This window comes from Pipistrellus hanaki, assembly GCF_964339955.1.
Source record: "Pipistrellus hanaki genome assembly, chromosome: 3".
Taxonomy (NCBI): domain Eukaryota; kingdom Metazoa; phylum Chordata; class Mammalia; order Chiroptera; family Vespertilionidae; genus Pipistrellus; species Pipistrellus hanaki.
Window position 1 is genome coordinate 171183276 of NC_140505.1, and position 23639 is coordinate 171206914.

A 23639-nucleotide genomic window follows, 5' to 3' on the forward strand; every position below is an offset into this window, starting at 1 on the left:
TAGCTTTATGGTCTCTCACAACATGGGCTGGAGCCCACAATATAGAAATAAATTAAGGAAGCTTTACTCTGCTGGTCATACTTGTGTTTCCTGCATGAAAGATGCTAAGTTACCTGCCCAGTTACACATCAGGATGATCTTTGGCTTGTGAGGCATGCATTTGGAGGTCTTCAGGCTTTCCCTCGGGTGTGAAGTCCTATTCTTAGTTCTGCCCTGGACTAGTTGGTGGGCAAGCATGCAGAAAAACATGAGGGAGAGAGATGAGGCAAGACCAAAGACCAATGAAGAAGCCCCTCCCTTGATGTCCTGAGCTGGAGGCCGCCCTATTGCACCACCAGCATGCATGCCCACTCTTGCCCTCTGTGTTCTGTCTCTAAGGAGTTTCTTCCAGAAGCCACCTACCCTTCAAAACTAGCTTTAGGCTTAATTCCTCAGGAACTGACCTAGCTTTCTGGTCTTCCACAACATGAGCTGGAGCCCACAATATAGAAATAAATTAAGGAAGCTTTACTCTGCTGGTCATACTTGTGTTTTCTGCATGAAAGGTGCTAAGTTTTTCAGGTGCAGGGACCAATGTCCTAGGCTTACTGAAACTGCCCAGCAGAGAGCGTGCACACAGAGGCTGCTCCACAAACTGGTAACTGGCCAGAGCTCTGTTTCAAGTGACCAGGAAGAGCTGCTGTTTGCTAATTAATTAGTTAATTAATTAATTCACTTATTCATTCAGCAGGGCTAAGGGCTGAGCATAATTTATAAGGTGTAATTTCTATTCACACAGAACTTAAAATGAAAATAATGAGAGCAATTATAACAACCTTTTGTTGCACACACATAGGCTACTTTGCATCACATCTCTAGTTCTCATGCTTATTTTAATCCTGCACATTTGGGATTCTCTTCCCTTTACAGTTGAAGAAAGAGGCTCAGAGAGGTCTCAGGATCAGCAAATGGAAGAAATGAAGGTACATCCCAGGTGGCAGACCTGAAGCTCAAGTATGGGTGGCAGAGCTGAAGTCTAAGCCCAGGTGGCAGAGCTGAGGGTCAAGTCCAGGTGGTAGAGCTGAGGGTTAAGCCCAGGTGGCAGAGCTGAGGCTCAAATCCAGGTGGCAGAGTGAAAGTTCAGCCCAGGTGGCAGAGCTGAGGGTCAAATCCAGGTGGCAGAGCTGAGGGTCAAGTCCAGGTTGCAGAGTTGAGAGTTAAGCCCAGGTGGCAAAGCTAAGGGTTCAGCCCAAGTGGCAGAGCTGAGGGTCAAATCCAGGTTCACTGGACTATGCTTCTCTGCTTGAAAGTGTTCCTCAGAGGTTGGAAAAGACTGGGTCTGATCAGCTGTGAGACCCTGGCACCTTGTGGCCCCTGTCTGGGACTTTTGTGTAAAGTGGAGCTGCAGTGTTTCATCTCTCAGTCCCCTCACTTCTAACATGCTGTGTTCCATCACCCGCTGGGTTCCTCTCCCTCTCGGGTGCTGCTGGGAGTCTTTGGAAATAGCACTACAGTGCTGTCATTAGAAGGGCTGCTCTGGGGAGGATCCAGGAAGGGCATGAGCTCTGAGGCCTTGGGGGAGCCAGAAGGAGTGTGGGGACCCCTCAAGGGCATTGGAGGCTGCCCTTTTGTCAGAAGACACTTCTGCCCTCAGCGGGCTCACCATTGGTTTGTCCTTGCTCCTTCTTTCCTCGAGGAGTGGTGCTGGCTGGTCTGGCTTTCCCGGGAGAGGACCTCAGCCTAAGTCTTTGGCATTAATTCCAGATGTGTCTGCAGTGTTCCACCTACCTTGGCTCCCCTGATGCCACCCTCTTGTCTGGGTATCATAAGAGATTATGATAGCGATCATCCACAGGGGCTCCTGCTGGTAGCTCCAGGCTCCATGTCCATTCTCTTCTCCCCTGTGGCCAGTGTGACCCTGAATTACCAAGGCTCTGAGGAGACATGCCATTCTTTTAGGACTACCCATTGTGTTTCCCTCAGTGCCTCAGCTCCTCTGTGTCTTGGTTTCTCTATCACCTGAAGTGGCTTTGCCTGCTTTGTCTTTTCCTCTCACAGACATCCCCTTGCTCCCTGGCTCCCCACGCAGGCTGAGCCCTCGTGCAGTGGTCAGGGGCAGCCAGGGCGACAAACAAGGACAGCAACACCTCAAGGTGCCGGGTCCCCCAGCCACAGGTCTACAGGGAAGCTCCAACCAAGATGCTGGCCAGCTGTCTGATGAAGAGAGCTCCCACAGCAGCTCTGTGAGTACTGGGCTTGGGGGGATGGCCAAGGGGAGCCTCGTGACTGGGGAAATTCCACTTGGGGGGGGCAGGTGTGTGTGTGTGTGTGTGTGTGTGTGTGTGTGTGTGTGTGAGAGAGAGAGAGAGAGAGAGAGAGAGAGAGAGAGAGAGAGAGAGAGAGAGAGGGAGAGAGAGAGAGAGAGAGAGACACTCAGGGTTTTTATTAGGCCCATTTTCCTTTCCTTTCTCTATAAGTCATGACAGTGTAATGTCCCAGCTATGCTGGAGTCTTTTGATCAGAGGGCTTGGAAGGAAGAGGTGTGAGAGGCCCGGTGATCCCACCTGTCGGTCTGCAGACTCTGCAGCTCCCCTCCCACCTCTGCTGTGGTGGCTCTGGAGGCTTTTCCCTGTGCCTGGTTGCCCAGGTGACCTCTCAGGTGGCTGCTGAGGCAGCTGGGTATCAAGCCAGTAATAAACAGGGAAACACCCAAAGGGGAGGCAGGTCCCTCCTCTGCTCCGCCTCTTTCTTTCTCCTCTTCTTTCAATGTCCTATCTCCACAGGTGGACGGGAGCAGGAGACAGTCTCTTGCTGCCACCAGAGGCTGGAAAGGAGGAGGAAGAGGATGATGTGGGGCTGTGAGGGGCATAGTGTATAGTGAATCCCCGAAGGGTGGGAGTTGGGGGTTGGCCAGGTGACCAAAAATTGGCCTTTGTTCCAATGGATCCAGAGAACCTGCCAGTGAGTACTCTGAATGTGTGTGTGTGTGTGTGTGTGTGTGTGTGTGTGTGTGTGTATGCATGTTAAGGATTTGAAAGGAGGTGGGTGTGCCACTGTGCATGTGGAGAGCTGTGTGCATGTCAGAATACACTTGGGTGATATACTTGTGCACAGGTGTGCATGCAAGAGTGCTGGTGCAGAGAGCTGGGTGAATCTGGGGCTCTGTGTGTGGAGGCAGGTAGTGGGGCTGTGCATGGGTTTGGTGCTGTGTGTGCAGTCTGTATTTGAGCATGCATGTGTGCATGAAGGCTGGAGCAGGTATGAAGGCACCCATGCCTTGGCTGTGGACAAGTGGGTGGAGGGCTGTGTGGGGTGGGTGTGGCAGATGAATTTAGGCCACCTTGTCCTTAAACTGGGGCAGTTGGGGCCTCGGGGCCAAAGGGGCTTGCTTCCTAGTGCATTTTTTGGGGCCCAGAGCAAGGTCTGCATCCTCTGTCTCTCACTCCTTTCTCTATTGTTTTCTCTGTCCAGGTCATCAACAACTACCTGGATGCCAATGAGCCAGTGCCCTCGGAGGCCCCTCTGAGTCGCATGCACTTCTATGACAACCAAAGGAAGGTTGACTACGTGCTGGCCTACCACTACCGGAAACGTGGGGCACATCCCAGCCACAGCTCCCCTGGCCAGTCACTGGCCATCATCTCCAATGGGGAGACTGGCAAGGAGCCCCATGCTGGGAGCTCTCGTGACATAGAGCTGGGGCGGCTTGATGCCCTGGAAGAGGAGAGGAAGGAGCAGCGGGAGGAGTTTGAGCACAACCTGATGGAGGCTGGGCTGGAGCTTGAGAAGGACGTGGAGGTGAGGTTGGGCAGGTGTCACAGGGCTGTGGGATGGGATGACACTTCAGGGTGGGGTTCCTCATGACCAGTGTCATCTGTAGGGAGTCTTGGGTTTGTTCTGAAAGGTGGCTATTTTTTTCTGGTGGAAAAAACAGATTTTCTTGCCCAAGGTCTTGAGAAAGAGTCTTGGTATAGCTACTAACTCTACCTAGGGGATCCTAGGTAGTAGGTGTGTGTGTGTGTGTGTGTGTGTGTGTGTGTGTGTGTGCACGCGCCAGGCTCTTATGTGGGAGTCAGCCTAGTAGGGACTGAAGGCAGGACATTTCTTCCTGGTGTTCTCAGACCCCATCCTATGGCCTTCTCTGTAATGGTTTCCTGTTTTCCTGTTGAATTATGGATCAAAATTCCAATATACAGTCTCTACTTCACTAAGGCATGTGCTTGCCTGGGACCCTGAGGGAGTTGGTTATTTGGGAACTAAACATGTGAGCTATATATATTCTCACCTCTGGGCAGTAGTCATCTTAAGGGAAACCATGGAAATTCACTTATCTACATATCTGTCTATTGTCCATCCATTCATCAATCCCTTCATCCACCCATTTATTAATTCATTTACCCATCCATTTCTCCACACCACAGTGATCCTTTAAAAATGACCTGCTATCACCATACTCTCCAAACTCATTTTCTACTCCTCCCATCCTCCTGCACCCGCTCCAGCCCACCAGCCTTATCTTGTATGGGTTGGCCACCCTCATGTCAAGGCCTTTGTACTGGTTGTTCCCTCTGTCTCTGTACCCTTCTCCAGACCTGGGCATACTCACTCCCCTACTCCACACTTCTGCTCAAATGCCACCTCCTTCCACACATCTTCCCTGACCATCCTAGCTAGAATACCACTGCCCCTTCACTCTGTCCCTTGATCCTGCTTTACTTCTCTTCATCACATGTAGCCCTGCTAGCTGAAATAATGTGAGAGGTTTATTTGTTTTTATAATCTGTGACCCACCTGCTCCATCAAGACAGGAGTCTTATTTGGGTCACTGTTGTATCCCCAGCACCCAACACAGAGTCTAAACAATAAAGTAGTAGGTGCTTAACTCATGTTAGTTGAATAAATAAGTGATCTCCCTAAGTCTCAGCTTCCTCATATAATATAATAGACACCCCTATGGATTTTAGTTTTACATGTCCCATTATTAGGTCAGGGTAATGAGGACATTAAGCACAATATTTGGCACATAGTAGGTGCTCAATAAATACTCATTATGATTCTTTTTAGGGGTGTCATGTTGAGGGGTGCAGTGCCATTCTCATCAGAAACTGTTTTGTAAGAATCAAGGTTGTCCCCAAACTGGAAGGGACCCCCAGAGTTCATTCATACATTTCTCTGTCTCCAGGCAGGATGGCATGTGGCCTGACTCAGACCTTCTTTGTGCTGACCCTGCTGCTTATCCAGACCCTTAAGCCAGGAGCTACTTCTTTCATTATTCTTTTCCCCAGTGTACGGAAAGTGCTCTCTTTTAGGGATGCTTGGGGTCCCTTGTTGTGAGGGTGCTGATTTTTACTTTTTAAAACCCAAAGCTCACTTGGTGCCTCTAATTCGGGTCTGGTGGGAAGGTTTCTTGAGGTAGTCCTATGTTTTGAGGGCCAGAGAACTTTTGGCATTACCATTATGTCGAGGCTGCAGTACACACACCGGCCTGTAGGTGTCAGGGTGTGGAGGCCCCACTTTGTTTCCCTGCTCAGCTGGGAAGCATTGTGCTCAAGATGTGTGCAGTAGGTCCTCAGGTTACATGGGAAATGCGTTCCTACCTTGCGAAGTAATGCGATTATCGCAGTAAGTTGGAACCCACCTACATAAGTACCTATCTCACTCACATGGAGCACACACACAACAGTAATGAAGTGAAAGAGTGAAAAAATTTAAAAGAAAGATAACAATTCCTGACCTTTACTTGTGGTAAATAGATAATAAAAAACATAAAGCACATATGTACATACTTAGAAATGACGGAACTTTTGTTTAAAATAAATAAATGGGAGATGGCGACGTAACCACAAAACGACGTACGTACATTGAGTCTGACGTAACCCGAGGACTGTCTGTACTGTTAGATCCAGAGACACGGAAGCATCAAACAGACTGTCAAACCTCAGAGGGAAGGCAGGGGAGGGTGGGTAGGGTACAGAGAACAATCAATGAACTTGTATGTATATATGTATAACCCATGGATACAGACAATAGGTTGGTGAAGGCCTGGGGTAAGGTGTGAGAGCAGTATGGAAGAAGTCAATAGGGGAAAATGGGGACATATGTAATACTTTAAAGTTTAAACAATAAAGATTAAAAAAAAAAAAAAAAAAAAAAAAAAAACATGGACTCTGGAGTGAGACTACAGATGTTCACATCCCAGGCCTAGCATATATCAGCCTTACATTCTTGGGCAAGTGACTAAATCCTTCTGAGTCAAAGTTTTCATATCTATAAAGTGAAAATAACAATACGCTCTTCATTGGGTTGTTATGAATGTGAAACAAGACAAATAAAGTATCTAGAACAGTATTTGCTATGATTACTATGTAGAGTTAACAGATTCAGCAGATAAAAATTCACAATGGCTAGTCAAATTTGAATTTTGAACAATAAATAATTTTTAGGATAAGTGTGTCCCATGCAATATACTAAAAATTATTTGTTGTTGATCTCAAATTCAAATATAACTGTCCTGTTGACTTTTACTACTGTTACTAATAGTATTACTGCCCATCTCTGCTGCCTTCCATCATGTCTTATTTTAGTTGCTATTGGATTTTCCTGGCTTTGGCTGGGAATTAGGATTGACCAGTGTTAGATGGGGCTGTGGAGTGGATCCTGGATTGTTGTTGCCACCAAAAGCTGCTCCTTCCCAGTCCCCACCCCTGCCTTCAAAGTCTATCTAACTCCTTCTTCCTAGGGCTATTTCAACTTCGCTGGCTCCCCCTTCTGTCACCAGAGTTCCCAACATTCATGTAGCCATCAGGACCTACTGCATTCTCTCTCTCTCTCTCTCTCTCTCTCTCTCTCTCTCTCTCTCTCAATCTCTCTCTCTCCTTCCCTCTAAAAATGTATTATTGTTATTAGTTTTGGGACCTCTGATGCAAAGAATTGAGTTTATCGCACTTCTCAATCATGGTGCATTATTATCGTTGGTCTGCACAAGGACCCCCTCTCCTTATTTATTCAAATACCTCCCCTCACTCTTCACTGCCTGCTCACTCCACAGGTAATTATTCCAATGCTTTGTGGTTATGGGAAATGTATAGTGTCGTTCTTGCTTTATGTATTTTTTTTTCATTTAAAAATGGGCTTTATTGTTTAGAACAGTTTTAGATTTACAGAAAAATTGGACAGAGTTCCCGTATACACTCTACCCAGTTCTCCTATTATTAGCATCTACATTAATATGGTATGTATAACACTACTAATGAACCCATATCAATACATTATCATTAACTAAAACCTATACTTTATTCAGATTTCCTTAGTTTTTGCCTACTGTGCTGTTTCTGTCCCAGGATTGCATCCTAGACACCTCATTGCATTTTGTGGTCATGATCCCTTAGGCTCCTCTTGGCGGTGGCAGTTTCTCAGCACTGTGTGCATTATGAATTTATATAGGGCCCATTCTGTTTCCACTTTTTCTCTCAGCCCTATATTTTTCAGACCGCTCACATTCTGCACGTGCATCTAGTCCATTTTTCTCCTAATGGATGAATAATATGCCCTCCCCATAATTTAACTAGTCGCTCCCATGATGATAATGGACCTTAAGTTGCTTCTAGTTTTGTGCCACCGACAAGACTAAGAATGAATAGTTACCTCCTTCAGGGCAGGTGGCTCATGATCTTCTCTGCCCACCCCCCATCCCCCATTACCCATGCCATGTTGGTAAATACAGATTAGAGATACATTAACTGGGACCTGTGAAGGTCTGAACAACTTTCTGGAGGACTGTTGGGGTCTGAGAAACTTTTCTCTGTGTTAGGATGCTCAGCCTCTGGCCTTGAGCCGCAGTCTGGAACTGGCACATCACAGGAGAGGGGACATTGCTTGATGGCCCCTGGTGGCAGCTTGGAGAGCAGATGCCCAGGCCACTCCTACTCAGTTGTGGTCCCCCCCCTTCACCCTCCCATCTAGGATGGGTTGTCTTTTGGGTTCTGGGTTCACTTTGGTTTTAAGATATTGGAGAAAAGTGAGTTCCTATGAGAGACCCATTAAACATTACTCACTCAGGAGTAAAGTAAAGGAACTTTGCATCCATCAATCTGATTGAGTATTGCAGAATTCACTTCTGACTTTAGTTGCTACTGGTCCACTTTAGAGAGGATGATAGTTGGTGCTTATTTTCCATTTGGTGCTTCACTTTTTCAGTTTGTGTGCATATTTCCACATATTGGCATTGTCCATGTTCATATTTTAAAGACTATTCAGTAATTTTCAGTAGTTTTCCTGTGTATTTTGTTACATTATGCCATTTGATTAGGATTTCATTTAGAGACATTTGCTTCTTCACTGCTGATTTGGGCAGGTGAGGGCCACCTGTGTGGACATGGGCACCTCCCTACTGCTGACTTCTCTCTGACCCATATAGAGCTTGTGTCTGCAAAACTCTCAAATCTCGCTTTGCTAGGAATATAGGACTTAGGACATTTCCTGATCCTTAGGGAAACCTTGCTGTTTGGTTTTCCAGGGTGACAGTATCCCAGGGGAGGTCTTCCTGTCATCACTCTGTCTCAGGCATTGAGAGCTGGCTGTTGGGAGCTGGAGTGAGGGGAGTGGTGTATTTCTATGGGACAAGGGTCTCCACACCCCTGCAAACTCCATGATAAAATTAGTCTGCTTCCTCCTCTGGAATGGGATAGGGTTTTGCATTCTTAGGAAAGGCTGTAGCACATGCAGAGAAAATGCAGAGATGTGGAAGTTAATGATGCCCCAGTCCATACTGTTTCTTGGCGATGGCTGTTATGTTTCTTGGTGATGACGAGAGTGTGGGCAGCAGTCACGCTGCTGTTGACTTGTGCTAATGACTTGGGAAAATACCATGATTTCCCCCTGGCCTTGGATGTGTTCCTATCCCACTGAAGCAGCATGCTGGAGCCCTGGGCTTCTTGCCTGCCCCAAGGGATTTTAGGGAAAAAACAAAGCCCCAGCAGCCCCAGCCCCTGGGGCCACATAACAGAGCCACCAGGCCTGGTTGGATCTGATCTCAGAGGGGAGACCTAGAGGAAGTCTGGGGGTGGGGACACAGAGAGAGGCAAGGAGGGGAGCTCAAGTACCCTGAACCTGGGTAAATATTTATTTCCTTTTTCAAAGAGCTTACTATTTAAAAATTGACATTCAGTGTTCCCACTTAATGCTCTTAGCAACCCCACTGAAGTGATTAAGCAGCTATTGTTTCCTTGTCATAGAAAACCCAAGTGCCTTGTCAAGCTGGGGTGAGGAACAGGGCTGTCCCTTGAAACTAGGCCTCCTAACTACTGCTCCCCTTAGTCTCTGAAGAGGGCTCTCTAGGGATGGTGTTTGGGCTATGTAGTCAACTAGCCTTGGAGATAAGCACTACCCAGATTATGAAAGTATCTGGCCATAAGGTGGAGTGAAAAGCAGGTCAAGGGTTGGACTAGAGGTTTGGGGGTAGGGGTGGGGGAGGGTGCTAGTGTGGCTCTTTCTCAAGGTCTTCAGGTCATGGTCTCTAGGATCCCTCCAGAGGACATGGAAGGAGTTTCTGGGCTTCAGTTATTTGCCAGTGTCCCCCCTATAGCAGCAGAGGGCAAGGGTCCTTGAAGGGCATGGCAAAGGACTTCAGTCTAGGGCACCAGCTTGGCTCGCTGTTTGTTTTGCTGGGTTTCTGTTACCAGATGCAAACTGTGAGGTCTGAAAAACAGCATCATAGGGTATTAAAGCTTGAAGGCCCTGACATTTCTTTGAATTCCATCAAAGAGCAGGAACTGGATGTGACCTTTACAAGCTCATGCTGCTAATTCATATCTTAAGGCAGCGATTCCACCAGTGTGCCCCAAGGATTTTTAAAACGTGCAGTACCTGACTACTGAGCACTGACCCCTTTTCCCTTAGATTGTCAAATTAAAAAAAAAAAAAAAGACAACAACCAACATAATAGCCATCTGGTGAGAGTGAATAAAAATTATCTTTTTTTTTTGGTCAAATCAGCAAAAATTAATATTATTTTTGGGTGTGCTGCAGAATTTCAATAATTAGCTTACTATTATGTGTGCCCTGAAATAAAAAAAATGTTGACAGTCACTGTATTAAGGAAATAAAATATTGATTACAGAGAGTCTATGCAAACCAATTAAGTCAAGATGGGCTGACTTCCTCTGTTAGATCTGTTTTCCTTGTAGTTAACTTCCTGTCTTCCCAGGAGACTGATGTCTAACTGGCACTTCTGTGACTGTCAGGGGGTCCATGGCCAGTGCCTGTTCTGACTTAATATCCTAGGCTGGTTGTTAAATACTTTGAGTTTAATTCGTGATTACTACTATTATTTCCCTCAGTCTCTGTGTTTGATGAAGAGCCGGTCAGGAAACAGTTAATTTCTTTATTTCTTTTTTCCCCCCACCTTTTTAAAAATTAAATTATTATCTGTGTACATATTTTAACAATGCCCCCCCCATACATACCCTCCCTCCCCAGAGTTTTGTGTCCATTGGTTGTACTTATATGCATGTATACAAGTCCTTCGGTTGATCTCCTATCTCCCCCAGATCTCCCTACTCTCCCCGCTGTAATTTTACAGTCTGCTTATTGCTTTACTGTCTTTATATCCGACTTTTGGTTTGTCAGTTTATAATGTTCTTTAATATCCATAAATGAGTGAGGCCATGTGGTATTTCTCTTTCATTGACTGGCTTATTTCACTCAGCATGATGTTCTCTAGTTCTATCCAGGTTGCTGCAAATGATGAGAATTCCTTCTTTTTTATGGCAGCATAGTATTCCATTATGTAGATGTACCATAGTTTTTTGATCCAATCATCTGCTGACGGGCACCTAGGCTGAGGAAACAGTTAATTTCTATCCTTCTAATCATTCCTCTTCATGGCAGTGCTAGATGTTTTGGGCTCCTAGACAAACACGGAGAAAGCATTTGCCAGGGAGACCTTCCAGGCTCCATTTCTGGCCCCTCTCTCCTGCCTCTTATTTAGAAGACATTTATGAGCACCTATAGGTGCCATATCCTGGGCCAAGCACCGACGACACACAAGTGAATAAGACATGATCCTGCCTTTAAGGATCTCAAAGTCTATTAGGGGAAGTGAACCTGACCACAGAGAATCACAAGAATGAGGTCTAAGGTAAAGAGGTGGGAAGAGAGTTCCGGGAGAGTGACTGATGGTCTAGGTGACTCCGAGAAGTCTTACCTATGCCTTGAAGCTCTTGGCTCAATCACCTTCCATCTCCCTGCCCCAGATGCTCAGGGTCCCAGAAGAAGTGAGTGGGCTGGCTGGTTCTCCTACTCTTATCAGGTCCCCAGGAAGGATTCACCCTCCGTGAGTGGAGATGCAGGTGAAGATTGTGCATGTTTTCAAGGTTTAACTGAAGTGTGTGTTGCATATGGCAGGTTCTTTTCTTTTTTTGGCAGCAAAGCACGCAAGAATTTATTTGCAAGAAGAGGAAATATACTCTGATATAGTCTGAGTGGGCAGCTGGACCGGCCAAAGTGGAGCCAAGTGCCTGACAGAGTCTTTCTTTGAGCCTCAAGGTCTGGAGATGCCCAGTGCTCATTTCTCCCATCCAAGTACTAACCAGGCCCGACCCTGCTTAGCTTCCGAGATCAGACGAGATCGGGCGCGTTCAGGGTGGTACGGCAGTAGACCCAGTGCTCATTTCTATTGCTTGACAGGTGGTAAGGATGGTTCTGGGTGCCCAGTTCTTCACTGTAGATAGGGTCTCCCTGCTACTCTTGGTTAATTCTTTAGGGTGCCCCTATATATTTTATATCCAATGAGTCCTGAGTTCTATGTGGTAACATCAGGGGCTCTTAAACCTTACAGGTTTTGTGAATAGAATTCAAGGGTAGAATTCATAAATTTGGACTGTGGAAAATTATATTTTATTATCCTTTATTTTAATTAAGAATAATTAGGCACAAAACTATATTGTGAGTTCCTCCAAGTTTGTTACCAATAAAAATCACACATAGATTTATATCACACTATAGTTGTTGCACAAATATCCAAAAGCATTTATAATTATCACTACTTCAGAATAATAGCAATCTTTAGATGTGCTCTAGGTCTTGCTATTCAATGTGTTGATAAAGAAGCAATATCACATAGTTAAGTATAAATGTTTTTTGTTTTTTTTAAATGCTGATTTCAAAGAGGGGGAGAGAGATTGAAACATCAATGATGAAAGAGAATCATTAATCAGCTGCCTCATACATATCTCCTACTGGGGAACGAGGCTGTAACCCTGGCATGTACTCTTGACGGGAGTCGAGCCTGGGACCCTTCAGCCCACAGGCCAACACTTTATCCACTGAGCCAAACCGGTTAGGCCTGTATAAAGGTTTTGATAATTGTATTTCTATGTATTTAGTCTCCTCATTACCCTCTCTAATTATTTTATACATTTAAAAACATTCTAAGAAGGGGTCCATCCATTTTACAAGACTGTCCTATGGCTCCACAGCACAAAACAGATTATGAATCCCTGAACATCACTCCTAAAATTTAGGAGAAGCCCCAGGCTGTGTGTGACAATCCTGCCTGTCTGCTGTGAGAAGGGAGACCAGATGGGGACACTGCAAGCTGCTCTCTGGCTGGAAGAAGGGTCCCGAGGAGTTCTGAGACATGAACATGATTTGTGGGGCATGTTGAGTGCACACAACTGTGACATCAATTAAGTTCCTACATGCTGCTTGTGGTCTGCATGGCTCTTTGCCTTTGGGAATGTGTGGTTTAGTCCATGGTATGCTTGAACCCAAGAAGGAAATGTAGTTGGGGAGAGGATTGGGCTAAGGGCCAGAAGACCTAGGTTCTAGGTCCCATTCTGCAACTAACTGGTTTCCTTCTGAACCTCAGCTTCTCCATCTGGGAAAGGAGAAGTTTGGGCATAATTAGGACTTCTCAAACTGTATATCTTAAAGTACTGGGTTTCCATGACTTAGGTTGATGTAGTCTATGCTGATATAAAAATTGATAGTTTTCTCAATTTACTGAAAAATTGCATTGATAAAGATACTTTTTTTCTCAATTTAAAATTATTCTTACACATTTTTTCCCCTTAAACCTTTGGAAGCTATTATTCCTTGCCTGTCAGTAAGTACTTGTTGAAGGCAAAGGAGGTGGATGAGAAGTAAAAGGAAATTCATGGGGAAAACTTAGAATTGGCCAATCTTGTTTCATTTCACAATTTCGTTTTGATTGTGGTTTTCTGCTGCTTATCTTATGGTTTCTTGAACTAAAAGTGTCCCTAGTTTGAATGCTGGAGTTAAGTGTGCTGGTATTTTAATGACCTTCGTAAAAGGTTCCGCAGAGATCATGTGACTGGGGGTGCTCTACCAGCTCCTGCGGGACTCCTAGGCCCCTGGCTGCTCTGACATTCCTCAGCATTCATGACACATTCTGCTAGTAAGGCCGACCTTTGTTCTGGGTGAGCAAAGGGTGAGTGGATTGGAGAGTCTAAGTGGAGTGATGGCTTTTCTTCAGGGGAGAAATGGCTTCTGTTTACATCTGGGCTATAGACAAAAGCAATGTTCCAATATGCTCCCAGCCATCCCTGTTCTGTGCACCATGACTGTGAGGAGCAGCACAGTGGAAGCAAAAGAAGAAGAGCTGGCAGGGCAGTTGGCCATGTCACTGTCTCCCGAAGTGGACAATACACTTTGGAGACCCCACCATCCCTTTGACTTGCCCAGGAGCCCAGGAAGGGCCAGAGTGTTATGCATTTCCCCAGAAAACATTCCTGGAAATGGTCATTTATGGGAATGCTGGGTCCATTCTGATGTCTCCTGGAATGTGTTCGCTGTCCCTTGAGCATTGCTGGGTTGGGAATTTCACTTGCTGTACTCCATCCTACCTTGGCCAGTGTCTGTCCAGTTCAGCAGTCCAAGGAGCTGGGTGTGGGCCTGGCCAAGGTGACTGTTGATAATATTATAACCATCTTTTTAAAAAATATATTTTATTTATTTTATTTTTTTACAGAGGGGAAGAGAGAGGGATAGAGAGTTAGAAACATCGATGAGAGAGAAACATCGATCAGCTGCCTCCTGCACACCCCCTATTGGGGATATGCCTGCAACAAAGGTACATGCTCTTGACTGGAATCGAACCTGGGACCTTTCACTCCGCAGGCCGACGCTCTATCCACTGAGCCAAACCGGTTTCGGCAATATTATAACCATCTTGTTGAGTTTCTGCTTGGGGATCCATCACTGCCAGGTGTGGAGGAGCGGGTTAGGTCTGGCTATGGCTGTTTCAGCCAAAGCTGTGGTGCTCCCTTGTCTAGGAGCTCTCCAGGTGAAGGAACTTACACTCTGCTTCTCCACAGGCCTGTGGAGGGTGGAGGCTTCCCAAGCCTCAGAGAGGGCCTGTGGGGTTTTAGTATCTGCACAGAAACAGGAAGTCGGAAGGAGTGGAGTTGGATAAGTGTGCTGTTCTGCTGCATCTTCTTTTTCAAGTGCAGACACAGGAAGCCCCAAAGGCTTGGGGCTGAAGCCATGGGGCCCTCAGAGTCTCCATGGGTTTGCTGCTGGCTCCTGGTGCACATCCTCATCCATGGTCACAGCCTTGTGTGTGTTGCTGAGTCCTGTCCTCACTGTGCTCTGAGGAGTTGGAAAGGACGTCTTTGGACCAAGTTGGCTGCAGCCTGTGAGTGGAGTCTGGGGTTCCTGGCACTGCTAGTGGAATATTTAGAACACCAGTGAGTATCAGTGGGAATTACTTCCTGCCCATCATCTGGACCTTCCCAGCAGCAAGATATGGTGGGAAGAACTCTCTCTATGGAGGGCAATGAGTGGGATGCACTGGAATGCACCTTTAAGTGAGCTTCTTAGCCACATTGGGTCTATTTTCTTATCTGAGATATGAAGCCAACACCTCCCATGAGTAGAATGTCGTAAAACAAAGTTCTTTGCAGGAATGGTGTGGAGTTCCTTCTTGCTTTGGGCTTTTCCCTCTTTGTCACTGGGTCCAAGTGAGCTCTCTAATTTGTCTACATTTTGCATTAATTTCCCAAATTTTTATACTTCCTATGAGCTGAGTTGAGCTTCCTTCCCATTGTATGAATGAAAAAACATGCCTAATTGTGGATTAGGCAGCCTGAGGGGAGGAGGTGCAGGGGTTAACTATCTAGTTGGGAAATGAGAGCTATATTCACGGAGTCAAATGTGCTGATTAATTCTTTTCCGGATTCTCCTTGCAAAAGATCTCACAGTGTCAGTTATTTAAATACCATGAATACTACTGCTCACCAGTTTCATGATTTTAAGGAATAAGCATTTGTGTTTATTGCTGAATATTTTTGCCAAATTGGCTCATTTTTAAAACTTAACTGCATTTTAAAAGGAATTATATTATTATAAAAATTGAGAAGCAATATCACTGGCCAACAAATAGTAACTATAAAAATAAAGCTCACTAGAAATAAAATAACATTATTAACTTCTGGTTGGATACAATTGGCTACAGAAGGTCCCAGGATGATGGTGGTGGGGGCGTTGCTCACTCTTGCTTGAGAAGGAAGCTTATTATGTGGTACATCTGAAACTAATATCATACTGCATGTTAATTATACCTCAATTTAAAAAATAAATGAAAAAAAATTTTAAAAGAAGGAACCTTAACTAAAGTCAGAAGGGTTAAAGACATATTGGCATCAAACGGAGGCTTCCTCTTTGCAAAATAATTGAAAAGAGACTCATTACTCACAAATGGCATGTGATGCTCTGTTGTATCTGTCCATAATTTCTGCTCCTAATTTTGTACTTGGGCAACACCATCAGAACAGTATATCCTCTGGAGCTTCACTTGTCCCCTGATAGATTGAAGGCTTTGAGAACAGAAATTGTATTGTATTCTTTATTGGTTTTTTTTTTTTTTAATGTGTGTGTGCAGCGACGTACACATGGTAGATATTCAACAATGTGTGCTGTATTGATTCAAAGTATAAAGTGTAGCAACGACAATCCATGTAGAAGTTGTTCATGGGAGGGAGAGATCACCAAGAGCTGAGGTTGGCAGGGAAGACTTTCCAAAGAAGATGGAACCCTCTCCCCTCCTTCTAGCCCCACCTCTCTCACAGCTGCCTGGAACCTCAGCTTCCTCAATACCTGAGTCCTCTCCTGGTCCTACTTCTTTGGCCTCAGCTTTGCTTTTGGTTCTCCCATCGCCTTTCCCAATCAGTGAAGGAAATACCACGGCAACCTGCAGCCCCTTCAGAGCCATCCCCTAAGAGAGAGAGAGAGAGAGAGAGAGAGAGAGAGAGAGAGAGAGAGAGAGAGAGAGAGAGAGAGAGAGAGGAGAGAGAAAGGGAGGGGAGGGGAGGGGAAGGGAGGGGAAGGGATGGTAAGGGGAGGGGAGGGGATGGTAAGGGAAGGGGAGGGGAGGGAAGGGAAGGGAAGGGAAGGGAAGGGAAGGGAAGGGAAGGGAAGGGAAGGGAAGGGAAGGGAAGAGAAGAGAAGAGAAGAGAAGAGAAGAGAAGGGAAGAGAAGAGAGAGAAGTTTGGCTGTGTGTGTGTGTGTGTGTGTGTGTGTGTGTGTGTGTGTAACCTGTGTGGTAAACCTGAACCTTACAGTCTGCCCTCTGATCAGTGTTGAGGGGATTTTGGTGACCTGCTGGGAGAAGAGGTTGAGTCCTGGGGGTGGTTAGCTTTTTTCTTCTTCTATTTTTTCCATCCTTCCTTTCTATCTAGTTCTCTCTCCCTCTTTCTCTTTTAGCATTCTCTAGCTCTGTACTGTTGGGCGGATTCCACAGTTCAGGGTGATTAGTACTGTTATGGACTTGGTGATGTTTGTGTTGATGCTAGGCTAGTTCCATAATGCAACTTAAAAATCTTTCAGGATTGCCCTAGCCTGTTTTGCTCAGTTTCTAGAGCATAGGCCTCTGTACCAAAGGGTCCTGGGTTCGATTCCATCCAAGGGCATGTATCTGGGTTGCAGGGGGCACTTAATGAATGTATTCCTTTTACATCGGTATTTCTGTCTTTCCCTTTCTCTTCCACTCTCTCTAAAAATCAAAGGGGAAAACATCTTCAGGTGAGGATTTAAAAAAATCCTTCAGGAAAAGACACAGACATAATTTCCTATGGACAGTGTGTCAGAAACTGTCTAATGGCTGCCCCCGAAGCCTCTCTGGGGCTGGGACCCTGCTTTCATTCAATTATTAGAAATGTCTGTCTCAGCTTACCAGGAATATATGTCCTCCCCTCCTGCCACGGGGGCCTCTGGAATCTGGACCCTCCCTTCCTGCCTCCCCGAGCTTTTTACTATTGCTTTTAAAATTATTAGTAATGACAGAAAACATTTCCACTGTACTACAGACATAGAGTAACATTTAATCTTTATAACAATCCTATGAAATCTGCTACTGCCCCTATTTTGCAAATAAGAAAACTGAAGTGACATAACTTGGTAAAGGTCAAATAGCTGGTGTCAGTAAAGGGTTCAGATCCTGAGTGTAAGCTCACAGTCACAGCAATGTCCCACCTCCCCAGGGCTAAGGCTTCTGCCCTCTGAACTTGGTATGGGGAAGGGGAAGTCCTTACTCTCAGCACTGGGGGTGTCAAGAGGTAAAGCAAATTCAGGAGAGGAGAAGGAAGCCTCTGAACTTGAGAGTATTCTTTACCTCTTTGTCCCCAATTCTGCCCACCCCTACCTTCCCTCTTATCAGCTTAGGTGGGAGCTCATGGGTTATGGAACAGCTGGATTCCTGCAGGTACCTTTAATTACCCATGGGTTGTGTTTATAGCAAGAATCAATCTGCTCAGGACTACCCCTGAGACAGCTGGGCGGATCTGGAGCCAGCAGGCAGGGGTGAGAGGTGGCAGGGGTTCCCAGGAGGGAGAGGCTGGGGATGACACAGCAAGAACTGTAGAAAGAGTGCAGGGTGGTGTCTGGAGCCAGCTTAGGGCTCCGGCACAAAGGACAGTGAGCCAGTGTGGAATGTCAGCTGCCCCTAGGAGCAGGGCTGGGATGATCCTGTCCACAGGTATCAGGTTCTGGGACTAGGAGGCGCTTGTGCTCAGCCCTCTCTTCTTTGGCCTCTCCCTTCCTACTTTCCTCATCACACTTCCTCCTTGGCATCCTCTCTGATGTCCTTCACTCAGACCCTTCAGTAGAACTCTGCTTTGCAGCCGCTGCACTTTTCATAGGGATCAAAGCCTGAGGCGATTGGTGGCATATTGGGTACCAGCAGATGGAACAGGGCTTTGGAAATCACACCATATTGGCTCTTTCCCCATGGCCCTGACAGGCCTCCCTCCTTCCCTCACCCCAGCTGTCATGAGCCGCTTACATTGCAGTCTAATGCTGTTAACAGCCAGGCAACATTTGGGATGGAGTGCCCCTTACGTGCAGAAGCGTATGCTGGTCTGAGATGAAGGGAAAGGTCAAAAACCTGGTCAGCACATTTGGAGGGTTCAGTGTCTAATGAAGGAAGCAGAAGGCAGACAGTTTTTCAGGGTCATGCAGGGTGACCCCTCTAAATGTACAGGTTTATTCCATGGGTGGGCTACTTATGGAGGGTGAATGGTTAATCTGCTAACAGCCTCTTGCATTCTGGGTCATTCCCTCCTGCTGTTAGGATGCTCAGGAAATGGAAGCTAATTCAGTCATTAATCTTAGCTTAAGCCAAGCTGAATCAGACAGACATGCTGGGATCTTCCTCCTGCAAACACAGCGTCATTCCCTCCAGGAACAGAGGGCTCTGGCTTATCTAGCCTTCACCTGCACCAGAACAGGTAATTGCAAATTGCCTGCACAGACCTTGTCTGCACACACATGTCTGTATGCATCCGAATCCTCTTGCTAGAATGACTATAACCAAGAGGGGCAGGGGTGGAAAGTTTCCTGAAGGAGAAAGTTCTGTTGTAAAGCAAAGTCGGGATGCCAGACTGAATCCGGAACCCTCCTCAGCCACCAAGTGCTGTATAACCTTGGGCAAACCATAGGATCTCTCCAGTCGCTGCAGTCTCATCTGACCTGTTTGAGTTGTTTCCAACAAGATTGGCACACCATGGATATTTAACAATTGTCAAGGAAGCAAATGATTCAAGGAGATAACAGACCTCAAAATGCTGAGGGCAGTGCCTAATGTCAGGCATATGTCAGAAGCTGTTTTAGTTGGTATTCTGGGTCCTTCATCCCAGGTCCAAAGATCCCTACAGTATTTTTGTCCTTTTATGGTGTAGGTGTGCCTGTATAATTGGAGGTACTCTCCCATCCTAATAATCTTCATTCCTCTGCTCACCTGGCTTCATGGGCCAGCGTGAGACTTCAACACCTGCCTGCCGTCCAGATGCCCCAGAGAGCCCCTCTCAAAGAAAGCTGCTTTTTTTTCTTCTTCTTCTTTCTAGTGCTTCTGGAAAGCTCGCCCAAGAGCTAAGATCCCATATCAAATACCACACCAGAGGCTGCATGGCCCCCCCCCCCCCCGTCCCCTCCCGAAGACTCACCTGGAATCACTGGGCTGGTGAACGGGTCATCCACCTGAGCGCTTGGCTAGAGCTAGAAGTCTAGCCTGCTATGTCGAGCATGTGGTTTTAAAACTCCCATCGATTTTAAGTGTACAAATGCAGCTTGTTACAGCGAGTCCTTTTTGAAAGAATAATCAGCGTAGTTGGTCTGCTTTCTCATCTGGACTTTCAATCTCAAGTTTGTTTGAATCAAGGCACATCTGTACCCATCTCACAGGGCATTGGTTGCACAGCGTGTCTCCTCCTGCACAACTCTAAGCACCACCCCATTATGAACTTCCTAGAGGAAGCAAGAATATAAATGGCCTCTTTTGCTAGTTCTGGCAGTATCTCAAAACTTAGGAGGGAAGTTCTTCTTGAGGTCTATTCTCAATCCCTCCAGAGCAACCGTATGTTGGTGAAGGAACAAGTCGGATGGCATGCATTTGATTGGCCCCGCTGGGTCTAATGTACATGGGACTTTGTCTCAGGAGCCTCACTTTGAAGTTCTGGTGTCCTAGGCAATGGAGCCAATGGGAGGATTGGAAAATATCTTTCGTGTGGCCTGAGGTGGAGGGAGTCTGGTCGACTGCAGATTGGAGTTCTTTTCCTAGCTTTGTCTCAGATTCAGGAAAGATCGGGTAACTTTTCCCAGCTCCTAAATTTTAGTGTTTTTGGCTGGTTTGGGTTCCCGCATCTCTTATTTTTCTGCGGCATCTATGAGCAGGTCAGCTCACTGTTTTCTGCAGAAGCACTTTCATTGGTGGGTCATGTGAGATGTCTGGGGGTCATTTTGTCCATGCTCCTGCCTCTGGAACGGCTTCCCATGTCCCATTGCTTCAAACATCTCCCCAGACACTTCTCCAGCATCCCAGATAATATCTCCATATGCTTCCTAGTGACAAGGTTCCTTCTAGAGTCTGACTTGAACTTCTCCTGCTGCCATCTCAACCGCTTGGTCCACAGAGTCCTGCACTCTTGGGAGGCAAAGAACAGCTGCTTGGCTCCGCCCCTGTTCCTTACTTGTTCTTGTTGGGGTATCACCTCCGTGCATCCAACTCGTGAATCCCCCAGCAATTTCTTTGTCACTAGATCACATTGCAAGCTCCTATCCAAATGCTGTCTGGCCGCTTCCTGTTCCAGGCATCTCCCTCCCACCTGAGTATTTGTGTTTCTGATTATTTATCCCCAGATGCAGCGGCCACATTTTTCCAGGTTGAATCTGCTCGTTGTTACTTCCTGCCTGGGTTTGCTAACATCTCCAGGTCCCTTTTGCAGCCGCTGCTGCAGGCTTGCTCTGCATGGAAATGGGAATTTCTGGCCTTCAGAAAGCAAACCATGAAGACAGTGGGATAAGGAGAGTCAGTTCCCCTGCTGAGAGGGCCCCGCCCAGTCTGAAGTCCAGGCCCTCCCCAGGAGAACATCTGAACGATGAACACAGAAAGCCATCAAGGGCTGCCAGCAGGAGGACGACCTAGAGTGAGACCTGTCCCAGCTGTCCGGCTTTCTCCAAGTCTCCTGAGCCGAGAACAGGAGACACCTCCTGCCCTCTTGGCCATGGCTCTTTCCAAACAGCCGTCACCAGTTCTAATTAAATACTCAGCAGATGAAGTGACTGAGCGCCAGATGAGGGAGTTGGGGGGCCATTTCCTGTCGAGGGAGGGAGGACTGGGCCAGGATGGCAAGGGCCACAAGTTGAACTCAGAGAGAGAGTGAACGTGTCGTGTCCCCCCCACCCCCCATTTTCTTTTGAAAAGAGAAAGTTCGTTTTGTTTTCCAATTTTATTTTATTGTGAGCCATGATGACTCTGAAATCCAGAATTGGAAGGGACCTTTGCGAGTCTTTAATGCTTGTCTCATTAGATAGATGGGGACCCTTGAACGGTCACTAACTTCAAAAGCATTTTATTTTATATATATTTTATTGATTTTTTTTTTTTTTTTTTTTTTTTTTTTTTTTTTTTTTTTTTTTTAAGAAGAGAGGAAGGGAGAGGGACAGAGAGCTAGAAACATCGGTGAGAGAGAAACATTGACCGGCTGCCTCCTGCACACCCCCTACCTGGGATGTGTCCGCAACCAAGGTACATACCCGACCAGAATCGAACCTGGGACCTTTCAGTCTGCAGGCTGATGCTATATCCACTGAGCCAAACCAGTTCTGGCTCAAAAGCATTTTAAATTGTGCTCTGCCCTCTAGATGGGTGCTGAGTATCAGGCCCCATCCAACTGTCGATCTTGACTATTCAAACAGCCCTGTCTTCTGCTTGCCCACACCTTTTGTCACTCTTTACTTAGAACCAGAGCTGGAGGGAAAGGTTGGATGCAGGGGTATCTCTCCCACCTCCCAGGGCTCTCAGTGCACCAAGATTACATTGACATCCAAGAGTATGAATGGGGGTGAGTTGGATGTTGCTCCTGAGAGATTGCCAGAACTTGAGAGCAGAAGGAACTGGATAAAAGCAGGACTCATGCTTCCTGCCCCATCTCCATTCTCTGCCTCTCTACCCCACCACAGTGTCTGCATTCCAAACTTATTGCTGCTAGTTAGGAAGCCCTCAGAAGATGCTGATGAATTTGGAGTAGTTTTTAAATTCACCTGGGGAAATAAACATCTGCAGCTTGAAACACAAGCACACCCACTGTGCTGCTGTGTCTCCCCATCTCCCCCCGCGGACCCCCTCCTTGATCTGGGAAAAGAACACACATACCCAAACCTTGTGGAAACACAGAACCCATGTGAATTATGGGAATGATTTTGAATGACCACTGTGCAGAAGAAGAGGGATTAGCTGTCCTGCAGACTGGCAAGTACGGCGCCAGGCGACTGCATGGTCTTGAGTACATGTGTCTGGGATCCTAGGGACCTTTGCACCCCTGGTTTGTGGAGCTCTTTGCCAGACAGAGCTGTTTCTCTCTTCTAAGAACCTTCTACTTCCCTAGGGAAGTGGGGAGGAGGAAGGGAACAAACATTTGTGGTCACCTGAGTACATGCCAGACTTCTACATTCTCTTAGCAAAACTGTTGTGAAGTAGGAGTTGTTGAGAAGTTATTGTTCCCATTTTGCAGAAACAGAGGCTTTCAGAGATGAAGCCGATCTTGATTTCAATGCCCAGGCACTGCACTGCTGTCTGAGCACCTGGTTTTTATGGACTTACCTAACTGAGGGCCATCTTCTCCAACTGCCAGCAGTCAGCAGCCCGCTCCATCTCCTGCTGCCCCCCATTCCCAGTTCCTCATTTGCCATAGGGCTATCAGAGCCTACCAGCCACTGGGGAGAGGGACTGAGAGGTTGGCCATCCCTGCCCATTCACTGGCTCCATCCCTGCTGTGGGTTGTCCTCTGTGTGGCGGCGACTGGAGGGGCCACCCACCCCTAGATCCCCGTTTGCCATTGGGTGATGCGAGCCTGTCAGCAAGGGGAAGGGACTGAGAGGTGGTCAGTGTACCTCATAGTGATTGGTCAAGTGGTCATTCCAGTCATTCTGCTGTTAGGATCAATTTGCTTATTACCCTTTTTTATATAGGATGATTTGTGCTTTTTGTATTTTGTTTAAGAAATTTGTCACCTATCCAAGTCATAAATGTATTCTTCCATGTTATCTTCAGAAACTTTATTGGTTAACCCTCCACATTTAGATCTACAATCCACATAAACTTGATTTGTGTGGCATATGAGCCAAGATTAATTTTTCTTCACATAGATATCCAATCAACCCAGCATCATTTATTAAAGAACCATCCTTCCCGCCTGCTCTGCTGCATCATTTGTATCCCAAATCAAGTGTGTGTGTCTGCTCTCTGGACTCTCTAATTTATTCCATTCTCAGTTTGATGATCCACATTATTATTATTATTATCATTTGAAGATCTAATTGGCTTTATTAAACAATTTATGAATTGGGCAACAGGGTGCTTCTAGAAGGGTGCTTCCAGGACCTCATTATCTTAATAACTGCACTTTATAATAAGTAACTCATAGACTTTCAAAGTATTTTTACTTACTGTTTTCATTTCTTTTCCTCTTAGTCAGCCACTTCAATCCACCTCTGTTCCCACCACTCTGCCCCAAAGTCTCTTGTGTAGATGAGGAAGAGTCCTCTAGTTGGTGCTAAACTTAACAGAACCTTTCTAATTCTCAGCTTTCTTAACTCTTTTACCATACTCAGCACAGTTGACCATTTCTTCCTGTTTGAAACACTACCTT

At 46.3% G+C, this 23639-nt stretch overlaps 1 protein-coding gene across 1 annotated transcript in view; it reads left to right on the forward strand.

Moving 5' to 3' along the window:
• Positions 1-2042: 2042 nt before the first annotated feature.
• ANO2 (anoctamin 2) overlaps positions 2043-23639 on the forward strand; it is a 277160-nt gene continuing 255563 nt past the window's right edge. The window contains exons 1-2 of the mRNA XM_084878468.1: positions 2043-2222; positions 3451-3777. Of these exons, the coding sequence (XP_084734594.1) occupies positions 3511-3777 (267 nt within the window). The 5' untranslated portion in view covers positions 2043-2222; positions 3451-3510. The remainder of the gene's footprint in view (positions 2223-3450; positions 3778-23639) is intronic.